This window comes from Thamnophis sirtalis, unplaced genomic scaffold (genome assembly GCF_051295495.1).
Source record: "Thamnophis sirtalis isolate CommonGarterSnake01/CBP01778 unplaced genomic scaffold, rThaSir2_p1.2 scaffold_2, whole genome shotgun sequence".
Taxonomy (NCBI): Eukaryota; Metazoa; Chordata; class Lepidosauria; order Squamata; family Natricidae; genus Thamnophis; species Thamnophis sirtalis.
In genome coordinates, this window is record NW_028261382.1 from 70,926,756 (window position 1) to 70,939,714 (window position 12,959).

The following is a 12,959-nucleotide window of genomic DNA, read 5'->3' on the forward strand; positions in this document are numbered from 1 at the left end:
CGCTCCCAGCTCGGGGTGGACGGGAGAGACGGCACGCGGACGCCTCTTGCGCATGCGTCGGCGCCTTGGCCGGCGTCCGGGCCAATAGGAAAGACGCGGCGGCCCCAGAGACGCGCATCCTAGAGCGGCGGAGTCCGGGCCTTCGGTGGCGTCACTTCCGGCGTGACGGCGGCCCGGCCATGGCGAAACAGGCGGCCGTCCACCGCGCGGGCTCCTTGAAGCAGCAGAACAAACCGCACAAGGCCGGGAAGCACCGCGTGAGCAGCGCGCGGAGGCAGGGAGGTAAGAGCGCGGAGGGCCTCCTTTTTCCCGGGGGTGGTGGTGGTGGTTTAATTTTTGGGTAAGGTCGAAGAGAGCCTCCAGTCCAGGAGCAGTCTATCCCAATTCGGCGTCTGGGTGCCTTCAAGGTCGAGGCATTCTGGACATTCAAGACCAAAGAGGCTGAGATAGAGAAGCGGCAGTCTAGGTCTCTCCCACCGTGGCAACTTGTGGACTTCATCCCCCCAGAGTCCCCCTGTCAGCCTGGCTGGGCTGAGGAATGCTGGGAGTTGAAGTCCACAAGACTTCGAAGGGGAAATCCCCGGTCTACTCTGTGAGATTAAAAATCCCATTAATTAAATATCTCACAAGGTTTATTGACAGAAAAATAAAAAGTGTTCGCAAAGGCGGCCTCCAAGTCTCCTCCCAAGTGGATTGAGTACAAGTAGATTCAAACAATACAATACATTTTATACACTCTACACTTTATACACATTTTGTGGTTAGCGAAAGCTTAGTAATGTATTACACCTTTTAGGGAAGAATATAATGGTGTATACATTTAACATTGTAAAATAATACAAAAGAAACCTTTTAACATTTTGTAAAAGAGTAACTTAATATCACTTCCTTCAACTCAAAGGCAGCCCCGGATGTTGTTTTGTCTTCCAAGGAGGAACAGGCAGAAAGCCAGCAAATTTCCTGCCAGGAACAAGAAAGAGGAAAGGAGAGGAAGATTGGGAGGGTTAGGAAGAGGAGGAGAGGGTATAAAGGGGACAAGGAGGAAAGGAGAGGAAGGGTAAGAAGGAAAGGGAAAGGAAGGAGGAGGAGAAAGTAGAGGAGGGAGGGAGGAAGAAGAGGGGAAAAAAGTAGAATAGTAGTAAAATAAAATAGGTGTATTGGTAAGCAAAACAAATTTCAATTATATTAATTTCTTATATGGAAAAATGAATGTTTAAAAGGGTTAAAATATAATAAGGAAATTAACTAGATGAATGTAGATGAAAATTAACTAGATGAATGTAAATGTATGAGATTAAAAATAAAAAAACTTAAAAAAAAATCTCCTACCATTTCACCCCTCTTCCTTCTCCAGGTCGGGTCCCGGTTAAGACCTTCACTCGTCAGGTAAACCGTAACAGGTCGAAACAGGACCGCAGGCACCGGGCTTGGCAGCTCCGCCGGCAGCACCAGGAGGCTGTGAGTTGTTGGCAGCAGCAGAGAGCAGGGAAGCTAAATCTGGGCCGCTTGCTCGGAGAGAGGAGGAGCCTCACCTACCTTGGTTTTCTCTGTCTGCAGGTGTTGGAGGAAAAGCGGAATTTGGGACGCAAGGATGGGCCACCACACCTGATGGTCCTGGTGCCGCTGCATGCCCAAATTGATCCCCAGGCGGCCTTGAGCTTTTTCCGGAGTAACCAGGATTCGGTTGTGTTCCCAGCAAAGGGGGGGCCACCTGGCTTTGCCCTGCTGTGCCCCCGGTCCAAGCTGCGCTGGCGTTTTGTAGTGGCTGATGCAGGTGAGGGCCTCATTTTTCAGAAGTATCTTGGCAGCTTCTATACCTACAAAATAGTTCTGCGGTCTTTCCTGCATTTTCCTGGGGTATTTCAGAGAGTTGTAAGATCCATAATTCTTTTTTTTATTTTTATTTTATTTTAAACACACAAATACAAAAACATATTTACAAATACAAAGACATTTATACAACACACTGGAACTTCATGTTCCTTCTTATAGCAGTTTTAGATCGGTACGTATTTATACAATATTTCCCTCCTAATACCTTACCATCGAGTTTCACCATTTTTAACCCTCTTATTTCATTATCATTTACCTATATTACCACAAACAAATTTTATCCCTCTTTTATGTATATAACATTTATCCTTTATTTGTAATTTTTATCTTTCTTAGGTACTTATCGTTAATCTTTGTTTCTTTCCTCCAGCCACCTGTACCATTTCTCCCATACCAAAGAATATTCTGTCTCTTCCTTTTCTTGGATTTCTTTTGTTAACTTGTCCATCTCAGCATAGTCAAGAACCTTTCTTGTTATTTCATCTTCACTTGGTGTTGACTTATTCTTCCATCTCTGTGCAAATGCAATCCTAGCCGCTGTAATTATATCTAAAATCAGATGTAGGGTCTCTCTTATATTTAGTTGTCGTCATATCTAATAGGAATGTCTCAGGTTTCCAATCAATTTGACTTGCTGTTACAGGTTCCAGCTTACTTTTAACTTTTTTCCAATACTTTTTTGGCCGCCTTGCAAGTCCACCATATATGATAGCATGTTCCATATATCTTCCATAATTCCATAATTCTTATTCTCCAGGAAGCCTCCATGCAGTGCTGGATCTTGCCAAAGTGGCCGATACTCTCCTCTTCCTGCTGGATGCTGCAGATGGTTGGGATGCTGTTGGCGATCACTGCCTCTCCTGCATCTTTGCACAGGGTCTCCCCAGCTATGGTGAGTCTAGTGCCCAATGCAGCCTGTTTTTCCATTCATCCAGTAAGGCTACAATTCTTGCTGTAAAGCTGCCTTGTCATCTTGTAGGACTTGGGAGCTATGCTTGGTTTTTTATAACTAACCCAACTATGAAATATCTGTTCCCTGACACTAAATTTGGCTCTTTGATTTTTAAATGAGTTTGCTTCCCCTGATGCTCTGTAGTTGTTGTTACTGCTTTGTTGTTACTCTTTTCTCATTATACTGTGCCATGGTGACACAGTAGTTAGAATGCAGTACTGCAGGCTCCTTCTGCTGACTGCCTGCAGTTTGGCAATTTGATCCTCACCGGCTCAAGGTTGGCTCAGTCTTCCATCCTTCTGAGGTCAGTAAAATGAGGACCCAGATTGTTGCGGTCATTGAGTGGACTCTATAGACTCCTTCAGAGTGTTCTGGCTGATATCTGCAAAACTCGGCAAGGAGTCTCGCAGAGTCACAAACCAATTAAGCAAACTAATTGTCTCCTGCAAACTCCACTCCCCTTTCGCTCCTCTTTTATTTCCTCTGGGAGGGGCCATTCACCGTCCACCTGTGGCCTTACTCCCCTGTTCTTTAGCTCTTCCCTTCGTCTGGCAGTTCTGGGAACAGGCTCCACCTGTTCGTCTGCCTCCGGGCAGCTGATAACTGGCATATGGCCCTGGCCCCCTTTCTGCCTCTGACACAGAGCCCTCATCAGTGCCTTCCCCAGACTCCAGGACTGGCCCACCTTCCTCCCCAACCTCTTCACTGTCTGAATCTGCTGGCGGGCCATAACAGAGAGGGCCGTGAAGCGGTATCTAAGTCTAAGTGCAACTGCCTCGGTGATGATCCAGAGGAAAAGGCCAACTTTTCCAGCTGTCCTTAGTTAAGCCAGCCTTTCTTTTGTTCCCCGCAGGCCTTGCTGTTCAGGGTCTGGCTGAGCAGCCACCAAAGAAGCAAACTGATTCCCGGAAAAAGCTCAGCAAGATTACGGAGAAGCGGTTTCCTGGGGCCAGGCTTTTTTCTCTCGACACCGAGCAGGAATCTGCGCTGCTGCTGCAGCATCTGGCGAGCCAGAAGCAGCAGCACTTGGCATTCCGAGACCGGCGGGCTCACCTGCTGGCTTATGCTGCCGAATTTGTGCCCAGCTCTGACAGTGCCATGGTGGGGACCTTAATGGTGTCTGGCTATGTGAGGGGAAGAAGCTTGAACGTCAACTCCCTGGTGCACCTTGTTGGGCATGGAGACTTCCTGATGAATCAAATGGACGCTCCCCCAGACCTCTTTGCCCTGAGCCCAAAGTGTCCGGGAGGACAGCTGGCAAGTAGGAAGAAACAGGTGGGGCCTCTTCCTGTGCAGGTGTGACTGAGATGCTCCTCCCCTTCCAAAGGGGTTGTGGTCTGAGCTGTTCTCTTGTGCCTCTTGCAGGGTGACCTTAGTAGCAGTGCGGCCGCCGAGATGGAGGAAGAGGTGAAGGTGCTGAGCAAGGCTGACCCTGCCAAGCAGGAGTCTCTGCAGGCAGAAGTGGTTCCGGATCCAATGGAAGGAGAGCAGACCTGGCCCTCGGAGGAGGAGCTGCAGGAGGCCGAGGGTCAGTCAGAGATGACTTAGGACAGGTCGTAACTTAGTTCATGGACCAAGGACTCCCCCAACTTAGCAGCTGTAAGACTTTTTCAGTTCTGAAAATTCCCCAGCCGGCCAATCCTAGGAGTTAAAGTCCACAAGTCTTAAAGTTGCCAAGTTTGGAGACCCCGGTCCATGACTGGCTAAGGAATTCTGGGAGTTGAAGTCCACAAGTCTTAAAGTGGCATGTTTGGAGAGCCCTGTCTTAATCCATGTTTCCTTAAATGGGTTCTCTAGGTTATGCTCTAAACTGATAGCCGTAGCTTTGAATTACACTGGCTAAGGTGGAACTAGAAGGAACCAGGATATAGCTTAACTCTGATGTATGAATGTTGCCTGTCCTCCCTCAAAAGGGCCAGCTATCTAACCACGATTCCATTGAGAGGGTTGAGGCCTTGTATATCTACCTCTCAGTCATTTCTTCAAGGGCTTATTACTGACTTATGGTATTATAAAACACAGACTATTATATTTCATTGCAGTGGTATTCATACAGTATTGACAAGAGGCATTCAAATGTTGGTGATTAAGATAAAGCTTTAAAGATAATTAAGGAGGGCTTAATGTTTTTCAAGTATTCTTCCTTTTGGTGGCCTGGTTTACTCTGTCAAAACAACAATAACAACATTCTCAGGTCTTGATTCTTGATCGGCCCATACATAGTGCCAGGCTGGATCGGACCCCTGGCTTAACCATCCCACAGTCTGCCCAGCCTAGAGATGCCCAAGGAAACAACCTGGTCTCCAAACAGGTGGCCTTCTGTCATCCTAAAGTAGGACATAAGAAGTGGCTAAAAAGGCTGAGCTTGTCGATCAGAAAGATCAGCAGTTCAGTGGTTCAAATCCCTAGCGCCGCGTAACAGTGAGCTCACGTGACTTGTCCCAGCTTCTGCCAACCTAGCAGTTTGAAAGCACGTAAAAATGCAAGTGGAAAAACAGGAACCACCTTTGGTGAGAAGGTAACAGTGTTCTGTGCACCTTCAGGGTTGAGTCATGCCGGCCACATGACCACAGAGACGTCTTCGGACAGTGCTGGCTATATGTTCCCTGCTATATGTTGAAGAGGGATGGGCCTTAATAATCTTGGCTTTACACTGATGAGAGCAATGCGTTATTATTTTCTTTTTATGGAGGGAGGTTCTCCAGCCGTAACCCTCTCTCTCACCACCCACAGAATCTTTTAAGCAGAACAAGAAAGTGGCCAAGAGGGTCCCCAAAGGCACATCTGCCTATCAGGCTGCCTGGATCCTGGACAAGGACGAATGGAGTCATGGCAGGGAGGAGGAGGAGGAGGACGGGGAAGAGGACGGGGAGGAAGAGATGATGGAAGAAGCCATCTCCCAGGTAAGGGAGTTGGCATTGTTTGTTGATACCTGGCGAAGAGCCTGTAGGATGAGGCAGCCCCACTGGCGGGCGGGGGGCTTTGAAGGTGGACGTGGGTACCTGGCAGAGGCTGAGGCCCACAGACTGGGGAGGCCTCCTCTCTCCCTCGGTGCTTTTGCTCTGCCAGGATGGGAGCAGCAGTGCAGAGGAAATTGCTTCAGAGGAGGAGGAGGACTGTGAAACAATGACGCTGCCTGAGATGGAGCAGGGCGAGGACAAAATGGAGGAAGAAGCAGCCATGCTGGAGAAATACCGACAGGAACGACAAGAAGAAATGTTTCCAGACGAGGTGGACACTCCCCGGGATCTGCCAGCCCGGGTCCGGTGAGAGCCTCAGCCAATGGCCAGGGTTGCGGGAGGAGTTGCTGGGATCTGGTTGCGGGGGGGTGCTGAGTGAAGACCTTCCCTGACTGCCCAGGTAACTTGCCCTGGAAGGCTGAATTTACCTGGAGGCTGTGCTGGGTTGCAGGGAGATGGGAGAGGGCAGCTGGCCCAGGGGTTGAAGACAAGGCAAGGGAATGATTCCACTGGCTCCCTCAGGTTCCAAAAGTTCAGGGGACTAAAGAGCTTCCGAACATCTCCCTGGGATCCCAAGGAGAACCTCCCCAGGGACTATGCCCGGATCTTCCAGTTCCAGGACTTTTCCCGGACAAGGAAACACACCTTCCGTCAATTGGAAAAGGAGGAAACCGATGGAGCTCAGGTTGGTCCTTTTTCTCCCATCTCACTCCGCTCAACAATTGTTGCTTTTACATGTTTAATGTTTTTAAAACAATCACAGTTATTGTAGAGTTATGCTTTAATTCAGGCGGTGTCCAACCTTGGCAACTTTTAAGACTTGTGGACTTCAACTCCCAGAATTCCCTGGCCAGCCACCCTAGTGGACACACCTGCTTTAATTGTGTGGACTATCCAAGCACTTAACCCGAGAGCCTCGATTGACTCCTTGGAGTTCCGTCTCCAGAGTTGTATCAAAGCATTTGGGAGTTTAATGGGAGCTGCCTCTGGTGAGAGGTTTTGGTTTCATTTCTAGAGGGGGGGAAAAATAAACGAACCCCATTTTACCATCATTGCCGTCAACCTGGTATTTGTGGAGGCGTTTTCTGCACTTTAGGAAAGACGTTAAGCAAAGTTGAACCCAGCTTCGTTACCTTCTGTGCCGTGGGGGGTGTGTGTGTGTGTGTGTGCGTTTGCCAGGATTCCCATGTGACCTGCTTCTCTGCTCCTCCCGCAGGTCGGCTGGTACGTTACGCTCCACCTTTGCAATGTCCCAGTTTCTGTTCTGGAGAGTTTCCAGCAGAAGCAGGAGCCTCTGGTGCTTTTCACATTGCTTCCCTATGAGCAGAAGGTGAGTCCCAAGGAGAGGAGGTGGGTGGGGGTCATATTTTTTCTCTCTGGGGCAAGGAAAGCCTGGCTTGATCGTACTGGCTCAAGGGCCTACAACAGGGATGGCTAGCCTTTTTGTCGTCACATGCTGAAAGCGCGCACCCCCGCACGCATAATGCAATGTGCGCGTGATACCTCCCCTGCACCCCATCCTGTTTTGGCTACCAGGTTGGTGCAGGAGGCTTTCCGGACCCAAAAGCCTCCTGCACCAATCTGGAAGCCAAAAATGGTCAAACGGGGAGGGGCGTGTGGCACGGATTGTGTGTGTGTGTGTCGTGCGTGCGTGCATTGCATTATGGGTGCCCCCTGTGCCCTGTTTTGGGCCTGGAAAGCTGCCTGCACCAACCTAGAAGCGGAAATGGGCTGTGGGGGCCCCCAAATGCAATGTGAACACCCCCTGTGCATGTGCCCCCCCCTGCACATGCGCAGCAGAGACCCGAAGAGCAATTGGCCTATGGGAGGTACGCTCGCATGCACGGTGGTGCTGGGGTGGGGTGACGGCTGGTGTGCCCTCAGAGAGGCTCTGGGCGCCACCTGTGCCATAGACCCCCATCACGGGCCTAGAAGAGCAGACATTTCTCTCCGGGGTCCGAATCGGCCTGAGAGCAGCTGAGGATCCCTTGGTGGCCTGAGCAGCTCAGCTTCTGATTCCTCTCCTTCTTTCTATGGTCTCCAGATGTCTCTGCTGAACCTTCTGGTGAGACGCCACCCAGGATACAGTGAGCCAGTGAAGTCCAAAGAGGAGGTCATCGTCCATTGTGGATTCCGTCGCTTCCGGGCCTCCCCTCTCTACTCTCAGCACACCTCAGGTGGGGGAACTGTGTCCTCTACTCCGCCCAGGGGAGGTTCCTCTCTGAAGAAGGGATGGGAGCCATTGTGGGGGTTTTTCTCCCTCTTAAGGACCTTTGGGCCGAGAAGAGAAGGAGACGATCAGAAAGGGCACGCAGGGCTGGGTGAAATTCCTAGTATGGGTGGAGGACGCTTTTGACAAGCCTGAATCAAACTAGGGGGCTTAATAGGGCTTGTTTGCAGGGAATCAACCGCCCAACCCCGTTGTCTGATTGGTTCAAATCTAGTTCAGAGTGCAGGGAAATGAGAAGATGGATCTGGCTTTTTCCTGTCCTCCTTTTGGCCTCGTGCATTGGGAAAAGATACTGAAATACTGTGATGCGTGAAACCAGTGGATCATTCCAAGTGAACAAACGACCCAAATCATCTTCCTTTGGATGCATCATATGAAGGCCTATGTCAGGTTTCCAAAAGATGCCCTAATTAATACACGAGCCTCAAGCCAAGTTTCAAAAGAAGAAATCCAGTCATTAGGAATACCATTTCGGCAATATCCCACTGCAGTCAGATCTGACCTCATTTAAACAGTACCCACAATGGAGGAGCTACCAACTCGGACAAACAATCAGACAACAGCCTAATCACCAAGGCTGTCCCTCAATGCTAACACATGCATATAAGCTGAGAGCAAATCCCACTCCCTTTCTAGCACTGATGATGTTACATAGTTGGGTCCTGAAATATCTGCATGAAAACAACCAAGCGCAGGGAGCAGCAAAGGACCCCTTATGTCAACCATGGGCTACAAATACTCTTAGCAGTCAACCCAAACTAAACATCCAACCCCCTACTCCCTTCTTTGCAGCGGATAAACACAAGCTGGAGAAGTTTTTCCATGCTGACACTGCTGTGGTGGCTTCGATCTATGCCCCCATCACTTTTCCGCCTGCTTCGGTGCTGCTGTTCAAACAGGAGAGTGACGGTGAGTTGGGGATTTGGAAGGTGCCTTGGGTTAATATGGGTTCCCCTGCCTTGGTATCCTCTGGTAAGCTGCTGCTGCCACCACCATCACCGCTTCTGCTGGCATTTTGTTGTGGCCCGCTGGCGGCCTACGCAGCTGGCAGCAGAGTCGGACAGTGAGGAGGTTGGGAAGGAACATGGGCAAGTCCTGGAGTCTGGGGAAGGCTCGGATGAGGGCTCTGTGTCGGAGGCAGAGAGAGGGCCAGGGCCATCTGGTAGTTATGTGCTGCCTCTGGAGCCTGACATCAGCGAGGCAGAAGAACAGCAGGAGCCTGTTCCCAGCGTGCGCATGCACAGAGCTGCCAGAAGGCAAGAACAGTTGAGATAAAAAGGGTGACTTGGGAGTAAGGCGTGGAGGTGATGGGCCCCTCCCATAAGACCTAAAAGAGGAGCAAACGGAAGGAAGCAATTAGTTCATCTAGTCGGTTCAAACTCTGAGAAGTCCCATTTGACTTTGGGCTCCATGTGGCCTTGCAAAACTAATTGCCAATTAGGTCTTTGGCAACATTTCAAGGGAGATAAAGGTGGGTGCTTATCAGCCTTATCCTGAAAGACTTTGACAGACTTCTGTCAACTTCTGACTCCTTACAGACTGTTTGTGAATCATCATGGGCTGTGACCGACCATAATTCACCACCGTTTAAATAAAAGAGGGTTTTTTGGGGACTAAGATTGCGATGTATGCTTTCTCAGGAAGCCTAGATCAGAGCACATTTCTAGATTCTGCCGCCTTTTCCAGCAGCCTCCCTTAACCTGTCACCTGAAGATGGATCGGATGGCCTCCCCTTCATGCTAGAAAAGGGGATTCTCAGATTGTCTGCAGGGGGCCAGGAGGGGAAATGTTCTTCTGCAGCAGTTGGGAAAGAGAAAAACCCAGCAGTTTCCTATCCTTCTAACTTGTCACCTTTCACACTGGGTCCCCGTGGGGCCTAGAGGGAGAATGTCCCAGAGCACATCCTATTGTCTGTGGGGGGTGGGTGGGGGGGCTTGTCAAGGGCTTGTGGCGTTACCTTGGGCTTATTCTTTTGATGTGGTCCAGATTTGTATTAAAAGTTGCATGCAGTGGTAATAAAACTTGTTGCTGAATTCCAGTTCTCAGCAGCCCCAACCAGTATGCTGAGTATATTGTGATCCGTTGTGCCATTATCCCACTTGACGGCCACCTTATCCGCCAGGGCAGCTGAAACTTTGCCTTGGATTGAAGCCTCGGCACTTTCTCTGCCCCTTTGCTGATCTTGGAGTTCGGTGGACACGATTCCTCCGCAGGGCAAACGCTGGTGATCGATTGCCTGGCCTGAAGTTGCACCCTGGGTCCCTCTGTCCCTGGAGTCACAGCGTTCCCACTTGGGCTTCTTTGCAGGAGCGCAGAATCTCTTGGCTACGGGCTCCCTGCTCAGTGTCGATCCCAACCGGTTAGTCGTTAAACGGGTGGTACTCAGTGGTCACCCATTCAAGATTTTCAGCAAGCTGGCCGTCGTGCGCTACATGTTCTTCAACAGAGGTATGGGTCTAAAGTCCCTTGGGGGCGGGAAGTGGGGCAGTAGTGAAATCTATTTTTTTTGCCAACTGGTTCTGTGGGCATGGCTTGGTGTGGGGGGGGGAGAGGGGGAGGGTGTCATGTGACTGGGTGAGCGTGGCCAACTTTTTTTTCACTTTTTCAAGTATTTTTTTTGGTTAGGGCGAATAGGCAGGAAAAAAATGCTTTAAAAAGTGGGGGAGGGGGAAATTTTCGACGATCGCACAGCTCATCCCTGGAAGCTTTTTTTTACTACTGGTTCACAGAAACAACAACAATCATCCTTACTGGTTCAGCCGAACCAGGAGGATTTCACCCCTAGGTGGGGGGGAGGGAGTGGGGGAGTTGCAGTGGCTTCCTTGAGAGAAATGGACCCATTCAAAGCATGTCGCTCTGTAAGGAAGGATACCCAGCTCTGCCCACATGCAGTGTTGTAGGAAGCTCCTCCCTCAACACGCGCGCACACGCACACACACAGAGTCTCTGTGCTGGGTATCCTTACTGTATAGAGCTTTTCCTTGTCTGCGACTCTAATCTTAGGGCTTTACTTTGAGCCCTGCTGGAGTCCTACTACTCCTTCCTCCCTCCCCTGCAGAGGATGTCCTGTGGTTCAAACCAGTGGAGCTCCGGACCAAGTGGGGCCGCCGTGGCCATATCAAGGAACCTCTGGGTAAGTGGGCGAAAGTTTTTGGGGCAGCCCAGCAAATCTCCCTTCCCCACTGGCTGCGTGCCCTGACTCTCCCTCTCCTCCTCCTCGGCTGCCAGGGACTCACGGCCACATGAAGTGCCAGTTCGACGGGCAGCTGAAGTCCCAGGACACGGTGCTGATGACCTTGTACAAGCGAGTCTTTCCCAGGTGGACGTTCGATCCCTATGTGCCGGAGCCCACAAGGTGGAGGGATGACATGCCGCCTGGCATAGAAGGAGAGGAGAAAATGGACTAGCTGCTCCAGCTAAGCAACTATTTATGCAGGGAAAAATACCATTTCCTACAAAAATAAACTTCTGGGGTGCTTAGTATTTCTTTTGAGGGTCCAACCTCTGGAGAAATCTGGTATCTATAAAGCAGCCAGCTGTCCTTTGTTTGATTTGCCTTAATATACCTTGCATTTCATGGAGCCATTGGAGTAATTAACTTGTAAATGGGTTTATGCAAGAGAAAGCTTGGCCCCAAGCAGCAGGGCTTCCTTCTGTAGTAGAGATGTTGGGACAGCCGCCCCTGTAAAGGAGTCTTCAGTGAGATTCCAGCCTCTGGCTGACAGAGAGGAGAGTAAAACTTATTTTACTATGTTCTTTGGTATTCCTCGTCTTGAAACAGCAGTTTTATTGAAACAGCAAAATTCCTTTATTGATCTGGAAACTATTTAACAGCTCAAGATTACTTGTAGAGCCGGTTGGATCAAGCAAAGATTAGAACACCTTTTTTTTTCCAGCAACAGAGTCCGTGATGGTGAAGCTTCTCTGCTCACATTCCTGGGGGGAAAAAATTAGTTGCATCCCTGGAATGAAAACACCAAAATCTGGCACGGTGCAGGAAAGATACAACAGGTGCTGCTTGCAGCTCAATATATGCAAATGAAGTTCTTGATCCATAGATGGGATTGCTAGATTGTTTGCCAAGTGTCGCTTTGCACTGCTTCAGTGTGGGTGTTGAGTTACTCATGTTCAGAAGCTAGAAGAGTTGCTGCATGGTATTTGTATAAAGGTGTTTGTGGGAATTTTCTTTTAACCCTCTGCTGACTTGGGGCACTAAAATCCAGCATAAAGAAAGACTTGTACTCTCCTATACTTGTCCTTTTTAACAAAACTCCCTTGACATGAGCTGTATGGGAATGAGAATTGTAGGTGGCATTAGCGTGTCTGAAGCAGCCGTCTTCCTGTAAGATTTTGCCTGCCCCATGTTAGCAAGACAAACTCCCTGCATGAGTGTAAAATAAGGTAAAGGTTCCCCTCGTACCTATGGGCTAGTCGTTTAGACTCTAGGGGGCGGTGCTCATCTCCGTTTCAAAGCCAGTACTGTCCAAAGACATCTCCCTGGTCATGTGGCCGGCATGACTCAATGCTGAAGGGGCACGGAACGCTGTGACCTTCCCACCAAAGGTGGTCCCTATTTTCCTACTTGCATTTTTTATGTGCTACCGAACTGCTAGGTTGGCAGAAGCTGGGACAAGTCATGGGAGCTCCCTCTGTTATGCGGCATAGGGATTCGAACCGCCGAATTGCCGACCTTTCTGATCGACAAGCTCAGCATCTTAGCCACTGAGCCACCGCGTCCCAAGTGTAAAATGCAATGTAGAGTGTAAACTAGAGTGTAAAATACAGCATCATAAATAAACTCAGTTGGCAATCAAATAAACTTTTGGGGGATACAAGTGAGAAAGGCATCTCTGGAACAGAGACTGCAAGACCCCCTCCACCTTGCCATCAGGAAGGAGACTGCCCCCCCCCATTGTAGGAAATTTGGCATTTCACCGTTTCTACAGGTAGTCCTCAAGATATGACATAATGGAGCCTCTCCTTT

The 12,959-nt window shown here is 49.6% G+C and overlaps 1 protein-coding gene across 1 annotated transcript; it reads left to right on the top strand.

Moving 5' to 3' along the window:
- The first annotated feature begins 158 nt into the window (after positions 1-158).
- On the top strand, positions 159-11,506 carry TSR1 (TSR1 ribosome maturation factor). The gene is made up of 15 exons (XM_087706031.1): positions 159-282; positions 1,355-1,458; positions 1,558-1,774; positions 2,591-2,725; positions 3,639-4,060; positions 4,151-4,313; positions 5,519-5,688; positions 5,855-6,051; positions 6,268-6,430; positions 6,962-7,075; positions 7,790-7,922; positions 8,768-8,884; positions 10,283-10,423; positions 11,034-11,108; positions 11,204-11,506. The coding sequence occupies exons 1-15, from the start codon at positions 180-182 to the stop codon at positions 11,380-11,382; spliced, it is 2,433 nt and encodes an 810-aa protein (XP_087562157.1). The 5' UTR covers positions 159-179; the 3' UTR covers positions 11,383-11,506.
- Positions 11,507-12,959: the final 1,453 nt, after the last annotated feature.

What these genes read in the sequence shown, in the direction of transcription:
- TSR1 (XM_087706031.1), top strand. Translation starts at nt 180, where the DNA reads ATGGCGAAACAGGCGGCCGTCCACCGCGCGGGCTCCTTGAAGCAGCAG. An exon ending in GGAGCTGCAGGAGGCCGAGG is followed by an intron (nt 4,314 to 5,518) that starts GTCAGTCAGAGA and finishes CACCACCCACAG; the next exon opens with AATCTTTTAAGCAGAACAAG. An exon ending in CTACTCTCAGCACACCTCAG is followed by an intron (nt 7,923 to 8,767) that starts GTGGGGGAACTG and finishes CCTTCTTTGCAG; the next exon opens with CGGATAAACACAAGCTGGAG.